The sequence below is a fragment of the Empidonax traillii genome, unplaced genomic scaffold (assembly GCF_003031625.1).
Source record: "Empidonax traillii isolate 1590-97213 ecotype Southwest subspecies unplaced genomic scaffold, ASM303162v1 scaffold191:size1449129, whole genome shotgun sequence".
Taxonomy (NCBI): Eukaryota; Metazoa; Chordata; class Aves; order Passeriformes; family Tyrannidae; genus Empidonax; species Empidonax traillii.
This window is the reverse complement of record NW_020955384.1, coordinates 797,784-817,030: the sequence shown is the minus strand read 5'-3', so window position 1 is coordinate 817,030 and position 19,247 is coordinate 797,784. Positions and strand designations below refer to the sequence as shown.

Sequence of the window (19,247 nt, the reverse complement as noted above, 5' to 3'; positions counted from 1 at the left end):
GCTGGGGTTACACAGGCTGGCTCTTCTGCTGGCAAAAGTGATGGGGCTCACCGGTCAAAAAAAGAATTGAAAGTTATGACTCTTTTTTTAAGGTTTCTTTCAGCTATAAATCTATGATGTTGGGATTTACCAGCGTTTTTGAAGGGAAAAAGTTCGTCCTGTGTAAATCCATAGGCACAATCCCTACCTGTAACAGTTTTGTATGACAACTTCTTGGGGTTTGTCCTCCCCTACCATTTGCCAGACACCAGCAAAGCAGACCTCGTGGCAGCAGTGGGTGCCACGCTTCCCGTCGTGCTCCGCCATCCTGATCCCCAAGCCCAGGAAGGAGCACATGGGGACACTCGAGTGCATGGGCTGGCACAGCTCTGCTGCAGATGGACACCGAGTGCGTTTGGAGGCAGCTGCGCTCTGTCACATCTGCCTCTGAGTGCCCAGACACAGCGACCACTCCACGTACAGCCACCAAAGGCCCTACTAAGCCCTTTATCCATGAAAGAAAACTGGTGAATGTTACCACAGACACCCTCAGCTCACAAGAAGAAGGACTAGCATGGAGTTATCAGCGTTTCCTTCCTATTTAATATCACAATTATTGTTTGAAAAACGTTGCTATTTTAAACCATGAAGCTGCGGGGTCAGGCCTGCTGCTACCTAGTTATCACTGGCATGGAAGGATGGGCTTCCATGGATGAGGAGGCACACCAAACAACAACAAGCACCCCTTTGTGTTGCTGTTGCATCAAACTACAGTCTCGCTTCTCTACAATTGCAACGTTCACACAGAACTTGCCATTACTTAAATGTTCCGGACAACATCTTGTGTCAACATTTATGCAGAAAAAAAAAGTGCAATTGACTGGCATGTTGTGTCTCTGCAACATTTAATGGCAGTTTATATATACTGTAATTTGTTGCAGAAACAGTAGAGGTTTTACAAGACCAAGCAAAAAGGAGGATTTACACCTTAGTCATAAAACAGCTTCCTACTGTGTTGATAACTAAAGCCAAAACTGTGCTTTCTGAGCATGTCAAAAACTATCAACATGGAAGGGCACCTGATGTAGATGTTTCAACAAAAGAAAAAGAGGTTAACATTCATGGTCAAAATAAAAGTTCTAAATTTTCTGAATGGCAGTCTATAAAGTAAGTATATTAATGTCACTTTGCCATGGAGAAGGCAACACCTTTGCCTACTTCTGCTATGGCTTGCAGAGACAGAGCATCAAGAACATTGTGGCACGTAGCAGATTTGTCTTGCTAACAATATGCTGCAAAATAAACAAAGCTTTGACATTTTAAATCACACCCCAATCCCACCCCACCCAAGCCCTGCATTTGTAGACAATCTATACATTCTCAGGATACAGTGAGGAATCATTCTATAGTACATATTTAATTATAATTTAAAAAAGTCTAACTCAGACAACAATCTCTGGCCAGTACCAAAATATCCACACATTACTCAAGTAAAGATCTGTTATTGTCCCTTCACTGCAACAAACAGAAATCAGCATCTCGAGAAGGAGCTCCAGGGGTATCATATCACAGCCAATCGCACCAAATAAAAAACATAGGCTAATTTCACAAATGAAGTTTGACAAGAAGTAACATTGCATTTGTCTTGGCGAAACAAAGCACGAACGTAACATTTCACAGGTACAGTTACCATGCAAATGCATGTTTGTTGAGTCTGTTATTGTTTTTAACCCCAAATCACGAGTAGCATGCAGTTCTTCTGCCCCCCCAACTACTGTATTAGAGAAAATCTGGGTAATGTACCTCTTTGGTGTAACCATAGCCTGTTAGGCAAGATTATACCACCCTAGGAAAGAATACAAGCAAAACTTGATCATAGGTATGTTTACACAATGTACATTTTACCATTTAAAAAACCAAAACATATTACATAGATTCTCAAACACAGATCTGTTGAAAACGAAATTTTAAGCTTAAGAAATAGTTTTTAAACTACAAGGCCACCCCATTTTTTATGAACAATTTAAAAAGTTCCCACCCCTAAAAATCTGCCAGTATATTTCCTCGACTGCAACAGTCTTACCCACTCTCTAATACAGCTGATCTTTGCTTGACAGCAAGAACAGTTCTTACATTTCTCAAATGCATGAGACAATGGACTCCAGGATAGATACAGTTCTCGAATGTGTAACACTGGAACAAATCTGACTTAAACGATTAACTGGTCAATTCAGGTGTTCCCCAGCACTACCCTTCAAGGCAGGGGCTTCTGCTGTTCACTGGTATGAGTTCTGGCTTTTGTTGGCATCAAGATCCACAAAGAGGCTTATGTTCAGAATTTGAGTACAACAGCAATTCACCAGATACTTTTGTACCCAGCTTGCTCAAAACCACAGAGGAACTTGGTTTTCTGTATTCTCTCATCCAAACGGGGACACAGCCCCAGCACAGCACCTTTGGCCAAAACAGAACTATTCGGATGTGAAGTAGAATTTCTTAGATTTTCTTTTTTGTAGTCATTTGAGCAACTGCAGCAGGTTTAAGCAACTGCAACAGCAGACTTAACTTGCAAGGTCTTTTATTAGAGGGTTACCATCTTCCTCAGCTTTATACAACGGAGCCCTTTGAAGAAGACAAATGAATTGACTGAATCCTTGTTGCCAACGTCCTCTGTAAGTCCTCTAGTACATTTTGACCAGATGTTTCTCCATTCTTGTCATACAACAGCTGTTTGAAAGCTTCATTTTCAATGAGGACCATCATATTTTTTAGAAAGTAGCCTTCACAATAGGAAGATAGTTCTGTGACGCCGAGAAACTACAAGAAGTAAAATTAGAGAAAGATAACCAATCTGATAAAACCCAATTCAGCGCATAAGAACTGCACACAAACAAATACACAAACTAGATAGGCACAGTAACACTTACAGATATGAATGCATGGAGGGGAAGGAGTTAATCAAACAGTATTTTATGCTGGTGATTCCCATAATAATTCCATGTTAAAAGACTGTGGTTGTTGGAAAAGCAAAATTCCAGGGGCTGAAGCTTTGCTCCCTTGGAAATTGATGGGAGTTTTACTGCAGAGTTTACCGGACCCATGATTTCACACTACAAGTTACACCCTAAAACTACAGGTTTGGGAAAACATTACATAGCAAGTTTCAAGAACGCCATCCTTAGCAAGGACAGGATATATGACTGCAGTAAGCTGCCATACAAAACTTCATGCTTTGAGGAACTTTAGAGGAGAAATGGAAACAATCGGCCATTGAAAAAAATCTCCCTAGGGTAGTGGTGGATTTCCCAGCATTGGGCACTTTTAAGATTCAGCCGGACAGGATGCTGGGCCATCTTGTCTAGACTGTACTTTTGCCAAGAAAGTTTGGACCAGATAATCCTTGAAGTCCCTTCCAATCTTATATTCTACAATTCTATAACTGCAGTTTTAAGAATGGAAAGTCCATAGGGATATTAATGATATTAATACTCTCCATTCAGCTTTTATTTGTAAATATGACCAAATCCACATTGTCTCACCTTCCTACCAGTACCTCAGCTCTGGATTAAATCCAGGGCTTCAAACTCTTATTCCTGCACCTGCTACAACAAAGTGCATCACCTTGCTAAACATTGTTCTACAACCTCAGCCCCTGCCACAGATAGCTTTCCAAGTCTGTGCACACATCATGTTATTCCAGCAAATCATGTCTTTCTCTCAATCATGACAAAGGCTGTGCTCCATGTGTCTCTGGGCCAACCTGCTTGCACGCTCCCATGTGGAAAGGCAGGTCTCAGCATTGCCCGAGTGCCTGCAGGTGCAGATGAGCTTGCATAGTAGCAAGGACAAGAAAGGTGTCCCTGACCACAGCAGAGTGGTTGCAACTAGATGATTTTTAAGTGTCCCTTCCAATCCAAACCATTCTATGATGATTCTATGAAGGACAAGAAATGGTACCTGCAACAGCATCAGGTCCCTCAAAACCTGCTCCTGGCTGATGAGGTGGTTCCTGGCTTCAGTGCCTGCTCACCTCATTCCCATTCTCACTAGGGTCTAACACAAGCTCTTCCACACCTCAGAGAGCAACACAGAAAGACAGATGGCTGGCTGGCAAGCTGTGCTGGAGCTGCGGGTGAGCTCCCCTGGCTCATCAGGACCATCTGGCCTCTTCCACCACACAACATCATCTCACATTCGTATGACAAACAAATGAGGCTACCCTGTGACGGGAGCACTGAAAAGAGTGATCTGCGCTCAGATTAATCACCTGCACATCACACAGAGGGGGAGCAAAAAGATGAAGCATCTTCTATGCTCTGCAGGCAGCGTAACAGAGAGCTATCAGAACTAGCTTTAAACGTGCGAGTTCAGACCCCAGAAATCTTCTGGATATAGCAGTATGAAGCTCAGCCCTGGTAATTCACTGGAAGCAGGGTAAATTAGCCCATGCAGTGCTTTAGGGTGATGGGGCTTAATTCCAGAAGTCGAAGTTTCATTCACAGCTAGCTTGACTATCTCTGCAATGCCTCACCCACATCAGCGCAAACACAACTCTGGCTGTAAAAACCTCTCAAGTACACCATTTCCACTGCCTCCACTGGAAGATGCAGGTACAGAAAAAAACTGCAGGCTGGGGCTCTTATAGGCAAACCAGGAGCTGAATTTAGTGACTGGATTTGTTCAGTCCCAGCATCAGCAGTGTACCAGTCCCTCAAAGAGGTCTAAAGCTCCACGTAAGAATTTTCTTCAATCAGATGTAAATACAGCCACATTTCACAATTCAAAGAAAACATGTAATTTTAAACCAAAATTATTAATTTTACTAACAGTAATACAAATTGAGAAATTCCCACATGAGCTAGAAGTTAAATCAAATATTTTTCAAAAGATGCCTGCACTGTAATTTTTTTCCCATTACAATAAATGGACCTGCAGATATACTTCATTTCTTATTTTTATAGGTGGAACTTTGTGCTGTTTTAAACACTGATTGCATGTTATCTCTATATCAAGACCTAACATTACTATTCTCTGTAGGAAATACCTGATGGGAATGGAGGTCAGATCTGCAGGGGTTTGGAGTGGGATTATTCTGTTCAATCAAACCTCCATGCATCAGTTTAGCTTTTGTATAGACCACGTAAGTTACCAAAAAAAAAAAAAATTTTCATTGCACTTATTTGTGTCTCATTTCCATCATCCAAGGGAAAGTCTAACTACTACACCTCAGGAGGAGAAAAACTGAAACTAATCAATGTGGCAACAACTTCTATCAATGCGTGAAAATAGGTTTTCTAGGTCAAAAAATGCCATGCTTTTCTGTCTAATGACTTAGGCCACCTCACAATCTAAGTATATAATTGATTCCAATAAGAAGCTCCCCAAGACATAAAATTCTCATTACCATCCTTGCAGGGCTCTGAACCACTGAACTTCCAAAACATGGCATTTTCATATATTGACAAGCTGTCACCAGCATTGAGTGTATCACCCCAGTGGGCTCCAGGCAGGAGGAAACAGGTAATTTTAATGGGAAAACGCAGCTTGAAAGGTGAAAGCAGAGGTGTCTTCTTCACTTAGGTGATTCCTATTGAATCAGCTCAGCAGTCTGGGTTGCCATGAATAAGGGATAGGCCTTCCACACAGTGATACACTCAAATTGAGTTTGAACCGCTCAGGGAAGGGGGTGAGAAGGTGCCACCTTGTAGTTACACTACATGATTTAGGACTGTCACTATGCTATGTACCTATTAGCCAGTCAATCCCAGTAAATGAATGACAAATCTTAAACACATAACAGATGTACTAAGCATATGATATATATATGTCAGTACTTGTCATAAAAATGACCTACGACTATGACGACAGACACATAACATGCAAGTGTTATTTTGCAGTTATTTTTACCTTGGCATGATTATAAATATCCACGCAGTTTTCTGTATTAATGCTTTTTGCACAAATGATCTCACAGTGTCGTTGTAAAGCTTCAAGCTGGAAAAATTTAGCAGCAGAGAGAAGCTAAAAAAACACAAAAGGCACGGAAAAAATAGTCAAAAACTGCTGAGCGATACAGAATCAGAGCTTGATTCTTTAGTATGTCATTATATTTTTTTTCTCTGCCCCTACTTCAGTTAGCATGAAAGTCCTGACAAAAAGTCAGAATGAGAAGATTGCTTGGTTGCTGCAACCCTCTGCAGTTCCCCTCCAGATCACACTTTGGGAAGCTGTACACGGACAGACCACCACAGGCTGCTCAGATACACATTCTGACTTTGGAGCGGGGTCAGGAGTGGGGGGTGTATGAGAGAGAAAAAGGAAACAGCAGCTTCAAGAATATTTTCTCTCTTTGCAAACATGACTCTGCAAGGAGGGACCTGCAATCACATTCCCAAAAAACAAGGTTAGGCTTCAGCCATTCCCAAAGATCTGGCTGAAACGGAGCACCTGGGCTGGATGCGGGGATGTCAGCAGAAGAGTCAGGACCAAGAGTAACAGAGGAATTCAAACCAGATGATGATGACCACTCTGGGCAGTCTTAACAATCTAGAGAGGCAATAAACCTCAAATCTGTCACCTCAGCAGGCTCAAAGAAATGGAATCAGATCTCCATATGTTCCTTGTTCTAGCTTGTGAGCAGCTGTAAGGTGATGTCTAGGCCACAGAAGCTGAAACACTGTCTGGCACTACTGTCTGGAGTGAGTGCACAGAGGGATACTATGCAAAGGTGGGAACCAGCTCGGTGCAAGGCACTGCCTGGTTAACATTCATGTCAGTGTCATGTGCCTGTATCGCTGCTCTACCGTGGCTCTCCTGACACCAGCTCTTCAAGACCTCTCTCTTTGGCCCTGCATCCCCCCTGGGTTGTTGTTCTGCCTGGACTAGCACTGCTTTGGGATCTCTGTACACCAACGGGGTGAAAATGGCTTAAATTTTGAGTTCTCCAACGGGTTTCAGTAGTGCCAAGATTTCCTCTATTGCCCCCATTCTGTCCTTTTACAGAGGGGAAAAGGCATTTCATTTTATGTCTTTCCATGGTGGGTCATTGGCTCTGGCTCTCTGCTCTGCCTTAGGAAGCAGGCTGGGGTTCTCCATTGCTTGACACCCAGCCAGACCTTAGGCCGAGCTGTTTAGGTGTTTAAATAGCACTTACTCATGTATTCAGGCTGTTATACAGTCCTTATTATGTAGGACTGCATAACAAAAAGCTATCCTGTGAATCCCAAAGGGGCTCTCATGCTTCCAATCAGAAGCACAGGGGAACAAATAAAACCCTGAAACTTCCATGACATTATTCTGACTTCTCCCATGCAGTCTGCTCAAGCTCTACTTTAAAACCATAAATAAATCCAAGTGCTGGAAATCTGCAGTGCTGATGTGATAGCAGCCAGCTGGCCCCAATTATGAATTGCAGCAAAGATTTCTGTGGAGTATTTCTGGTGCTCCTTGTTATCATATTTGTAATAAGGCAAGTTGCTAAATGCAGTTCTGAAAGATAAAGCCAAATCCTATTCCAGCTGCCTCTGTGGCTCAAGCAGTCATGTGCTGGTTTGTAATTACTTTAAACTGTGAGGAACCGTGGCCAGATCCGTTATCAACAGATCAATCAATCAGTCATACATTCTCAAGTCACAGAAATTTTGAGATGTCACAAAAGTAGAGCAAGCTGCCAGCTGAACCGCAGCACAAGCTTTTTAACAGCCTAGGTGATAACACACATGCCTCTATAAAGCCGCTGCATTGCCTAGTGTAAGACTCCTTATTTCAGAAAAGGTTAGAAATTTGGGAGTTCTTTCAAAACTATAAGAGAAACAGGGAATTAGTGAACTTTTCCTATATGGCTCAGAAAGTCAGTGTGGGTATGCTTAGTTAAAAATCCACTGCCTGCACTGGAGAGGGATAATTTCAGTCATGACCAGTTCCATCCTCTGGCTGCCAGACAGTTGTGTCATAAGGACTAGTGTCATAGAAATAGGACATGAGGAAATGGAATGAGGTCGTGTCAGGGGAAGTGCAGATTAGACATTAGGAAAAGGTTCTCCACTGAAAAGGTCAAGCACTGAACAGCCTTTTCGGGGTCATGGCACCAAGCCTGCCACAGTTCAAGGCACATCTGGATGACACTCTGAGTGACATGGTTTAGTTTTACATAGTCCTACAAGTAGCAGGGAGTTGGACTTGGTGAACCTTATAGGTTCCTTCCAACTTGAGATAGACTATGACTCTGATTGTGGTGGCAGAGAGAACACAGATTACGGTTTTATTCAGAAAACTGTCACACAATTGAAATTCAATTGAACCGTGACTCTGGTGGGATTTCTCTCACAGTTAAAGCCAGGTACATGCCCAAGTGTTCTCCCATGTGAGGAACCAAACTGGATGTTTTTCATGCTGCTGAGACAGATCTGAACATGAAAGCTTGAGATAATTAACCAAAAGTAAAGACTGCGGCAGAGGGAATCTGACTGGCCCAGCTGGAGCAGAGCACCTCTTCTATCAGGCTGGGAGAAAAAGAGGTTGGAACACTATGCTGCTGGGAATTGCTTCCAGATTTTGGTAACACCAGGTTGCCACTAATAGATATTTTTCTTTCAGATACTTTTTTGCTTGATGATCGTAATTATCCTACTCTTTTTTTTTCCTGACAGTCAACTTCATATGGCAAAAGTTATCACAATGGCTGACCGGCCAAGAAAGAGACTGAGTGTCTCCCACAGGACTGCAGACAGCCTGGGCACTCCAGGTGAGGCACTTCTGGCTCTTACAGGAGTGCCCATGTCTTGCCCAATGGCCATGTGGCCTTGGGTGAACGGTACACAGATCACTTAGCATTGCTCACACTGCAATTAATTAATAATAAATATTTCTTACCTCCATAATTTCATTATTTTTAATCAGGAGTGACTCTGCACCTCCATAATAAAGATACTGCATAACCAGCTGCAATAAAACAAAGGGAGTGTTTATAAAAAGCAATGCAAGACATCAGGGAACAGGGGATGATGTAAAGGCTGCAGGCAATACCCGAGGCCCTCCCAACACCACCAAGGAATTATAGATAAAACTGGCTCAAACCTCCTCATTTCAAGATACACTTGGCTACTCTCTTTGCAAAGTTCAATGTTTCCTTTTCACAGGTAGTGTAATGTCTCAGCCCTGATCCTCAAATTGTCTGGACTTTTTGGTGAGCTCCAAACAGTTTTCAGGAAACTGATTAATTCATTCTGAAGTACCAGTGTGTTTCCCAGTAGGTTAAGTACATCACTGATTGAGGCAAATATAGCATATACAATAGTTACTCCTTTATTCCTTCCCAGGCAATGGTACCCCCACCTTCACCCAGCTGTGCGTGGGCATGCATGGATGATGAAAAAGAGGGGGGGAGGCTTTGCACTGTAATACAAGCCAGCTAAGATCCCTCTGCAGGATGCTTCCAGCAAGCCTCGAGTTATTGTGGGCAGCTGGGAATTATTTTCTGTGGTAACAGTTGATTCATGGAACTGTCTGAGCTCTGACTCAACTAAAGGGAAGCATACACATGTATACACTACAAGTACGTAAAGCAAGCGTTTTCTCTGTATTTTCAGGGTAAAAAAAATTGATTGGGGAGTATTGCAAAGGAAGGGAATGAACTGTGTCTCTTCCAAGCCTGTCCATTAAGTACAGAAAGAGCCAACTACAGAAAAAAGCATCAGGTGCTTTACCTTGACATGCAGTGCTTTGTCTGCATAGCCCATGTAAGTGAAATGCATGTTATTGTATCCACTCAGGCACGGCATTTGCAATCAACAGCACTCTGCAGCTCAGTGTACGAAGGGAGACAAAGCCTGTGCTCGTGAAACCCCTACTCTGAGCGATGTGTTTATCAAATACATGTGTACTAATTTGCACAGGGCATGTATGATGTTCCTCTTACAAGTTCCATTCAAATTCAATGTGAGAACTGACTTTACCTGAAAGATGGGGTACTTCACATAGTTGATCTCAATACAAGTACTATCAGATGAGGGCTTGCTAGACAGCAATGCTTTAAACCTAAATAAAAAGGAGCAAAATTGAATAGCCAGCCCAATTTTCTCTGTGAAAAAGCATGGCAAAAACAGTACAAAGTGCATAGGAAGGATGGCACCAACTCTTGCAAAAACAGTACACTGAAATGAATGGATTTGTCACCAAAAAGCATCAAGATTTAAACACTGACATGAAGTTCAAAGCAAAAGGAAAAGGCCTTTCTCTAGGAGATTTCAATTTGAAATTTCTGAAAAATATATCTAATGTAGCAATAGAATAAAATGTACATTGGAAATTCAGATTCTGTAAGGATGCATATCACAAAACCTGCACAGTTTCCTTTTTTTGAAGGTTAAATTCTGGCCTATGTCTATTATGCTGCTTTAAAAAGTATTTTGGTACAAACTATTAAAACAACTACACAATGACTTTTAACGCTTCTGTGCAGGCTCAATACAATTGCGTAAGGAGAGGCAGCATAGAAAACTAGATAGGTTGCTGTTCCCTGATTATCAAAACCGGAAATTCAGACACAAGTTTCAGGGAAAAAAAAGTACTTTAAGTTAATGATTGTAGATTTATGTTAGATGTACACATGTGTAACAATCTACTTCTCAAAACCAGATATTCTCATTGATCAACTGGTGAAAATGGGAAATGTGCTGCCAGAAACATCTGCCCTTCTACTTCCTCTCTTTGATAATTCATTTGACCTTCTAGCAGTAGTTCAAAGCTCAGCTTATCTATTAAGACCAGCATTTGCTGGATGGTAACCTTTTCCATATAATGACTGCATTTTGTTAATTAAAATATGGACAACAATTTACTCGCTTTCACTAGTGTCAAACTTTATTATGAACACAATCTACTAGGCTTAAAACTGGAGTTTGGAACACACTTGTACATCTACCAGGAAGCTCTAAACCAAAACATCAATTTCTTAATTGAAGGCAGGGTGAGAAACTGCAGTTGCTTTATGCAAATCTCTTTACTCTGTGCTATGGGTTGGCAGCACGACTAGCATCAATTCCCACATTGCTCCAATTATCCAAACTCAGTGGTTTGTCCTTGCTACATCTTGGGATAAGCTTTTACAGAGGGTCAGCTAAATTTCTTTAATTATAGAGCTGCATACAAATAAAGTTTATGAGCCACTTTAAGGTTGGGTTTAACTGGGTAACCTGTATTCAGCCTTCTGAGCACAGGGAACAGACTATAAGTACTGCTTTTGAACACTGTGAAATGCTGTCAATGAGTTGCATGATAGCAGCTTGTTTTTCCTGAAGACTGCCTAAACTGAAGCAAGGCAGGATTTAGTCACTCACAGGATAAATTATTATTAAGAATCAAAATATTAAGACTCCTGTACGATCGAGAGCTGGATGCAGCAACGAGCTCCATGCAAATGTGCCTCAGTGGAATGAAGTCAGATGCATGGCCAGAAGCATGGATCACTTACTGCGTGGAAACCTAGTAATAGGAGCACTTGGTAAATATCTGGCAGATCAACCAGAAAAAAGCTGTGGAGAAACGTTGCTTAGGAAAAACTTGAAGACTGGGCCACTAGCCTTCAAAGAATTGTAACAGCAGCAAAACAAATAAAAAACCCCTAAAAAACCACAAAATCCAATTCCATTTTTGTTTAAAAAAAGAAAAATGTATCTCTATTTTACCTTGGTGACGCAGTAAATAGCAACACTCGATGTGCATAAAACGGTCTTCCTTCCACCAGAAATGTAACATCTGACATCTCTTTATTGTTAAGAAAATGGGGATCTAGAATCACAAAAAGGAAACAAAAAAGCCAGTAACTGAATATTTTCCTGTTTTGACAGAAGAAGACAATGGAATAGAAGGATATTGTTTTTAATGAGTAAAGCCCATGAAGTTATTTCGGACAGCCTGAGACAGAAGCCCCTCAGACAACCACATGGAGTTCAGACAAAGGGAATACAAAGCTTTGAAGTCCGTGGCGACCTTTGCTGAGATGACAGCCAGCCCTCCGCGCTGTGTGAAGCTGGCACAGCCTCCCAGCTCTGCTACCCAATGCAAACTGCAGCTGAATAGATGCTGGAGGGCCCTGTGCTCGTTTATATCCTATTACGCCCCTCTCCCTTCGCAAGAAAGTCTGCGTGCCAAGAGGAAGAGGGTCCTGGAAAATTGCTTGGGTCTTCTCTCAGTCCCATTAATACACCCTGGGCTCTGTTGGCCTGGCTGGGAGGGCTGTGCTGCTGCAGCATCACCTGCAGCCAGAACACAGCACTCTGCGATCCGGACAGACGCTTGGCTCCAGGCCCAAGGCTAATTAGCAACACAGACAAATCCTGGCAGATTTACAGTCCTACTTCAACACACCTAATGACCCTCCTGATTTCAGCAGGAGTTTCAGGTCAGGCTAAGTTTGGGGCCCTTCCTTTTTCTAGTTCTGCCTTTCAAATTCAGGTTTTTTTTCTGACCTGTGGCCCCCTCCAGCACCTGGCCAGTAACACAGACTTCCCACAGCTCTCCTTGGAGAACCAGCAGGTACCTTCAAGTCACACTTACCTAGGCGGGAGGTCTGCTTGCGCTTAATTTCAACCAGCTTTGGAATTGGGTAGGGTCCATAGCAATGAGTGAAAATGACAGAGAGTTGCTGGCTGATCACTTCATTCTAAGCAAAAGAAAACAAACACACGCAGTGTAAGCTTAGTATGCAACATAAAATCAGTATGCAAAGGACATGTTACATTGCTCTCAAGAGCTGCCTGTTTTGAAGGTGAAAAATGTGATTGCTGAAACTTTATTAAAAATCAGAGCTTGGGGTTATCAGCATTTGTTAGAAACTGCAGATCTCATTTACTTGATTGCTATGTTTCCTGTAGGAATCATTTAAAAGAAAAGGGTTCTTCCTTGGATGAGAAGTCTTATTTTTCTAGCAAGCTCCACAGCTCCATCCCCTCTGCAAAAACAAAGTTCCTTTACAATAGTGATTTCATTTTATTTGCAGACTTACTGTGCTGGAAAATGACTTTTTTGTTGCTCTTTAGAAAATGGTCATTGGTCACGTTTCAGAAAACCAGAGCTACAGACAGATACAGCTGCACAGCCTGGATGCATTTCTAAGTGCAAGAGTCTCACAAACAGACCCTTCCCTTACAGAGTGACTGAAGCATCACAGCCTGCCACTCATTCAATCCCAAATGTTTCTATTAACATGTGCTTATATCCCTGGCACCGGCATGGGCACCACTGTCCTGAGGAAGCCACAAGACCTTCACAAAACCACGTCTGCTCCCTGGCCTTACCAATTTCTGCCCAAACTCTGAGGGCAAGGCAACCCACAGGAGGCTTTCCGAAGCACCTTGTGTATTTGTACGATTAAGACGCAAGGGTAGTGAAATGGATTTAATGCTTAAGATCCAGATGAAAGCAGGATTTAAAAGCTTTGGCAAATTTTATCCCACACTTTGCTGGTAACCAGAGCAAGTCTAGACAAGTTCAGCGGTGCCACGCTGTTAATTCATGACAACATCTTTCAACTACTCTGTTGGTTGGTGATTCCATTCCACACCAGGAAACTGTGAAAAAGCAAGATACTTAGATATGAGAGGATCAAAGGCCAAGGAAATAAGCAGGTGAGGGACAAAAAAAAATCATAATATAAAAATCTGAGGAGTATAGATGTTATACTAAAAATATTTCCAGGCTTTAGGAGCAGAAATAGAAGCTTTCCTTGCTCTAAGCACATTTCATCGGTGCTCCTTAAATCCCATGCGGGACAAGGAGGAGTGGCAGAGATGCTGTAATGACTCCTTTACTGAATCTAATCAAATAGGGTGGGAAAGGGTAGAGCTGTTCCCTCACATGCACATGCTGATGTCAAAGGAAATTACACGCACTCACCCGCAGGCAGGAGTTGGCTCCTATTACTACGTCAGATGTAGCACTGAAAGAAATGCTAATCTAAGAGAAATACTGACACTAAGAGTCACCATTTAGCACGGCACAGGGACCAGCTCTCAGAGAGGGGCTCACTACTGTGGCTCTGAGACAACGGAGGATGTCTCACCCCAGGAACATCTCACTGTTCAGCATCTTCCCGCTGGAGCTCTGCAAAGCGCTTCACAAAGGGAGTGAATCACAGGGTGTAGAGAAAAGGAAGATTTAAGGCCAGATTTAAAGAAGGAAGTGACTCAGCCGCCGGGAGGGCTGGGAGGGAAAGCTTTAGACAGACAGGGCAGAAAGAGCAATTTCTTCTCTGCTCAGAAGGGCTGTGCTGAAGCACCACGGCCGACTGAGTCAGCCAGGGAGGAGTGCGTCCGGGGGGGACACTGATTACTGGCAGGGCAGCTCCTGGTTGGATCTGGCAGATGCTAAAAAGTTAGTACATACAGAGATGGGGACAATTCCATGGTTAGTGCAGAGGGAAGCCTCTGGAGAGGAGAAGCATAATCGGAAGAGCAGTGGTCATCTTTACCTGCAGTGAATAAAAGCAGAGTAACTCCACTAAAGTGGAGAGCTCCTGGAAACTCCTGCTCGAATCTGCCAGGGGGCACAGGTCCTGTCTATGTCACGGAGGTTTTAGTGGGTTCCATGAACTCATCATTCCCATCATTGTGCCTAAGCAATAGCTTTTTCAAAACACACACATACATCAATATAGGCAACGCATCTGCTCCTTCCAGAGTGCCTGTGGGAATGCACTGCTGGAATATCTTGACTTCTCAGTGCCTCATTAGGAGCTGGAGGCCTAACTCAACAGTCCGACCCACAGCACTGCATACCAGGACATCCAGGTGCACTGAGATGAGGGGAATAACAGGCCAAACCCAACCAGGCAAGTGGGAGAAGAGGATCCCTGCTAGTAACTCCAATCAACATGACGGACCAGTCATGCATGCAGACAATCTCATGGGAGCCTGCCTACACAAGTGAGACGCTGCCAGATCCCTGGGGTCACCAATGTGGTGTGCAGATACAAGACCATTAAAAAGCCACCTTGCCCACAGGCCTGTGAAAAAAGTGGTATAACCTAAGCTCTAATTAGCTGACAATGTGATACATTCACATGAGAGATGCTTAAAAACCCCAACACAGAGATGGGAACAAAGATAAAAAGAGACCTTAGGATCGACACATCAAAGAAAGCAGGGCCATCAGGCAGACAGTGGCTGCAGACCTCCAGTGCAGAACACTGAGCTCATTTGGCAGAGAAAAGGTTCAAGACCTTTGGCTTCTGCCGATAACAATAAATACTTACATCTCATACCACCCAAAGGCCAGAAAGTGTGCTCAGTGAGAAAGCTGAAGCATGTGCTCATTTACAGTCACCGCTAACAAGCAGCAGCAAGGGAAGGGAGTGGTAAACTATTACAGCAGACCAAGTTTGCTCCCCACACTCCCCAGCATGCAGCCAAGCTCACGGGGCTGTGGCCCTGAATCTGCTCCCCACAGAGCCTCTGCTGGCTTTTGTCAATAAACCAGGCAGAAACAGGAGAGAGAAAAAAAAGGGATACTTTGTCCGCAACTGGATGGCTGGGGAAAAAAAACTGGCTTTTTGAAGCTAACTCCTGTTCTTGGAGCAGGCTGAACTAGGCTGGCTGTGAAGTAACTGGGAACAACTGCCAAAGTCCATGACCTGGGACACCAGCGTTGCTCTGGAATAGAGGAGGATGCGTCCAGCCTATCCAACCTTCCCCTTCGTACAGTGCCCACACTGACATGCTCAGAAGCTCCCATTTAAGCACCAAGACAGATAATTCTTCCCTGTTTATCCCATCATCCTATCAACCCAACTGTGAAAGCCCAGTTGTATGAGCTCCCTGCAGCAGTTGTGGGCGGTGATATTAACACCGGAGGAGCAAACCAGAGTTTGTTTTCTTGCTACGCTTTTATGTTGGAAAACATTGTGCCAGGATGTGTGAGGCTGATATCTGGAGCGATGCCAGCTTCCTCTTAGACATGGGCGTTCATCGCAGTCAAAGGGAGCCGATGTGCATCTTCTTCTGTGGGAGGGGGAAGAAAGCTTGGCAGAGGATATAATAAAAATATTTACCTAGCCATGGGGTAGTTTACAGATAGGCAAGAGGGAAAAGGGAACAACAGTGAGTCTTCTGAGGGAGACGGTGCTTCCAGCAGAGAGCTTGTTGGTGAGCAAGCAACTTTGCTTTGTAGATACAAGCAGTCTCCTGACTTAAAAGCATTCTTCAGCAGAGATCTAAAGGAATTCCCCACTCCTGATGAATGCACTTGGACTGTGAGGGGAATTCATAAATTCTTTTGAAGCAAAGCTTACAGCTTTCAAGTTGCTGGACCAGAGATGACTAGTCGATTGATCTGAAAAGAGGTGAAGACCTGGGTGGGGAGTTCAGGGATATTTTTTTCCTGAATGTCCATCTGATGAAGGTCTATGGCAGGATTCAGGAAAGTCTCCTCTAGACTTTGGAACACACCCTGGGAGAGCTAGCTCCATTCCAGCTCACCCAGTTCAACCCAGCCTAGCCATTCTGGGATGAGGTCCTACAAGGTACAGGGCACAGCAGGGAAATATGTAACTAGTTTTCTCGAGTACTTGTGTGAGATGTGTGTCTACACTCCAAACTCTACAGGGTAAAACACGTGTCAGAGACTGCTCAAATCCCAGTGCTTAGTCCTCCTTACTTGCCGACAGACCCATTACCACCTCCATGTGGTTGCCCTCTACAGTGGTAATAAGTTAGGCTGCTTCTCTTAACTTCTGAAATCCCAAGCAGTACTTTGGGTTTTCCTTCTACTGATGTTACCCTCACCAGCTCAGCTCCATTAATGTCATTTTAACCTAAGTCTGCCAGGCCCTCAAATTCCACTACCACGAAGCCCCAAAACCAAAAGCTCACCACATTAAGGCAGAAAAGGAGCACACTTATTCTTCTGGGCTCAGTGTCTGCCTGTTAATACACATCTCCCCAGCAGGCTGAGAAAACACACTGCTCATGGACAGGGCCACTAGCAAAGGTATCTTTTCTCTCCCTGGTCCTGAGGATGCAGTTCTCTGCTAAATGCAGAGTGGCAGAAGTGCCATTTCTAGTCACCCATCTCACACGCGTTCCCCAGCAGCTGTTCCAGCGGTAACAGAGTCTCAGGATACGCTGAGCCCACTGAAGACTCATCCATGACAGGATTTAGTCCCCTCGAATTAGTCCACTATTTATTCTCCCCTTTCCCAGAAAGAGATGATAAAGAATGAAGCAACAGAGGGGGCTTTTCACAGACACCCAGCCCTGAACACTCAAACTCTGAGCCTTTCTTTTTCTGTCTCAGAACCTTTTCCATCCTTGCCTAGGTGTCAGAGGATGCAGCAAGGCCGTGGTGCCTAGCAGCATGGAAAAGAGTGTAAATAAGAGGTGAACATCCAATCATATGTGAAGGCTAGTGGTAAATAAAGATAATAGAACTAAGAATAGTGTTAGTATGTAAGATTCTACAGAGACAGAGTGTGAGTGCAGCTGTGTGAAGACAAGATGTAATATTCAGGATGTGAAGAATAAAAGCTGAATTTAGGCCATCATCATCATAAGTGCCCAGTTTTATTTACATGGTCGTCCTCACAAACAACGACACCTAGGTGTCCTCTTGCATAACTCACTTTTTTCAACTGCCTCAAAACTGATTAAATGCCACTTTATAGGGTCACTCCTAGATGGTAAAGCAGCATACACATGATTAACATTAGTCAACAGTTGGAAAGGTAGGAAAGCCCCAGAGGTTGGAGGACCAGTTAGTGGCAGTGAAGTGCATAACAAAATGGGTTTTGTTAGTGCTGGGCTCGAGCCCTTCCACTGCAAACACAAACGGAAAAGGATTAATCACAGGTAAGGCACAAATGGGCCCTTCCGTTAGATTCTGGGAAAGCCGCCAAGCCTCCCTTTCAAAAGGCTCTTTATATCATAGCTGTACATTGTATGTAAAAAGCTCAGATTCCCAGGCACAGTCTAATCCCTGGATGAGAGCCCCAGAAAAGGGCAGGTGTCACATCCACAGCACTTTTTTATTGTAAATGAAGGAACGGCTCCTGCCTCTGGCAGAGAAACGTTTTAGAAGGTAGCAGAGGGTGGTGGGGGTTGGGGGGAATCACACCTGAGTTAGTACTACGATGAATCTGTGTTATGAAACCCCAAGATGGGTTAAACAGCCTGTTATTAACATGCCACTCAGTACCTGGCGTTCGCGTCTCACGCGGGGAATGCAGGACGGGCATGTGTGGATAACTCGCGTCCTCGTTACTCTGAACTGTTTAGACACAGAAGTACTACAAATGACAACAGGCAACGTTACAGATCACTGCAATGACTTGAGAACAGTGAAACCTGCCTTACAACATCACTCCAAGTCCCAACCAAAAGATCAATCACCAAGTGCTGGCTTGGGCACTAGCTGACACACAAAAGGGCATTAGCCAGTCCATGGAACCCATAAACAGGCCCATTAGCATTCTGAGACGTCTTAAGGGTTATTTTTAGTGCAGGTTTTGGTGAGTCTGTCTCCTCTGTGCAAAGTCCACATTTTTCTTTAGCTGAAGTATTTCAGTCATCAGCCAGAATATTCCATTTTCAGGTCTTAATTTTTCAAGAAAGGTAAAATACTATGTGGGAAACAAATACCCTAATGAAACCTGTCATTACAATAAAACCTCAATTTTCAGCTGAAAAGCAGTTTAACAAGGAATTTAAATTCTGCCCAGCAAAGAGGAGTCGTCTCTGATCATCTCAAGGCAAGAGAAGAATGCACAGCACTCTCCCAAGAGAGGGCTTTCCCCTGGGAGATGATTACGACACAGTGCCTGCCCCAGTGCTGTGCAGGGTTCATCTCTCCTTTCTACCCTTAGCCCTTCCTGCAGAACAGGGCAGTCTTGGCTTGATACAATGTTTGAGCCCATCTCAAACATTCATTTCAGCCCATCAGGAAGCAACAGAAGAAAAGGGGAATTTTCTAGCTTCTTCATCTTCTAGTGCCACTTTCTAGGTCACATGCAGACCTCGGGGGGAACACTGATGTTTGCTGACCCTCATGCCCAGACTTTGTAGAACAGACACATGAGCTCAGTCTGTTGACATTCTCTGAGGAACCTCTTCCAACATTTGTTTTAGAGGAATCGAATCCAGGAAAAGCACAGCAAGAGAGAAACAGAATGCTCATCTCAAACTTCAGCTTCTGAACGTTTTTCTGCAACACAACAGGCAGGTGTTTCAGTCTTTCCTGCTGTTTCTGTCTGCTGGAGACATGAAAATATTTTTTCAGTA

The 19,247-nt window shown here is 43.6% G+C and overlaps 1 protein-coding gene across 3 annotated transcripts in view; it reads right to left on the bottom strand.

Moving 5' to 3' along the window:
- Positions 1-1,339: 1,339 nt before the first annotated feature.
- The window catches only part of BTBD11 (BTB domain containing 11), a 173,561-nt gene continuing 155,653 nt past the window's right edge, over positions 1,340-19,247 (bottom strand). For all 3 annotated transcript variants that reach the window (XM_027886639.1, XM_027886640.1, XM_027886641.1), the window contains 6 exons: positions 12,535-12,640; positions 11,664-11,766; positions 9,933-10,014; positions 8,851-8,919; positions 5,887-6,000; positions 1,340-2,796 (listed from right to left, as the gene is read on the bottom strand). In XM_027886639.1, the coding sequence (XP_027742440.1) occupies positions 2,587-2,796; positions 5,887-6,000; positions 8,851-8,919; positions 9,933-10,014; positions 11,664-11,766; positions 12,535-12,640 (684 nt within the window). In that variant the 3' untranslated portion in view covers positions 1,340-2,586. The remainder of the gene's footprint in view (positions 2,797-5,886; positions 6,001-8,850; positions 8,920-9,932; positions 10,015-11,663; positions 11,767-12,534; positions 12,641-19,247) is intronic.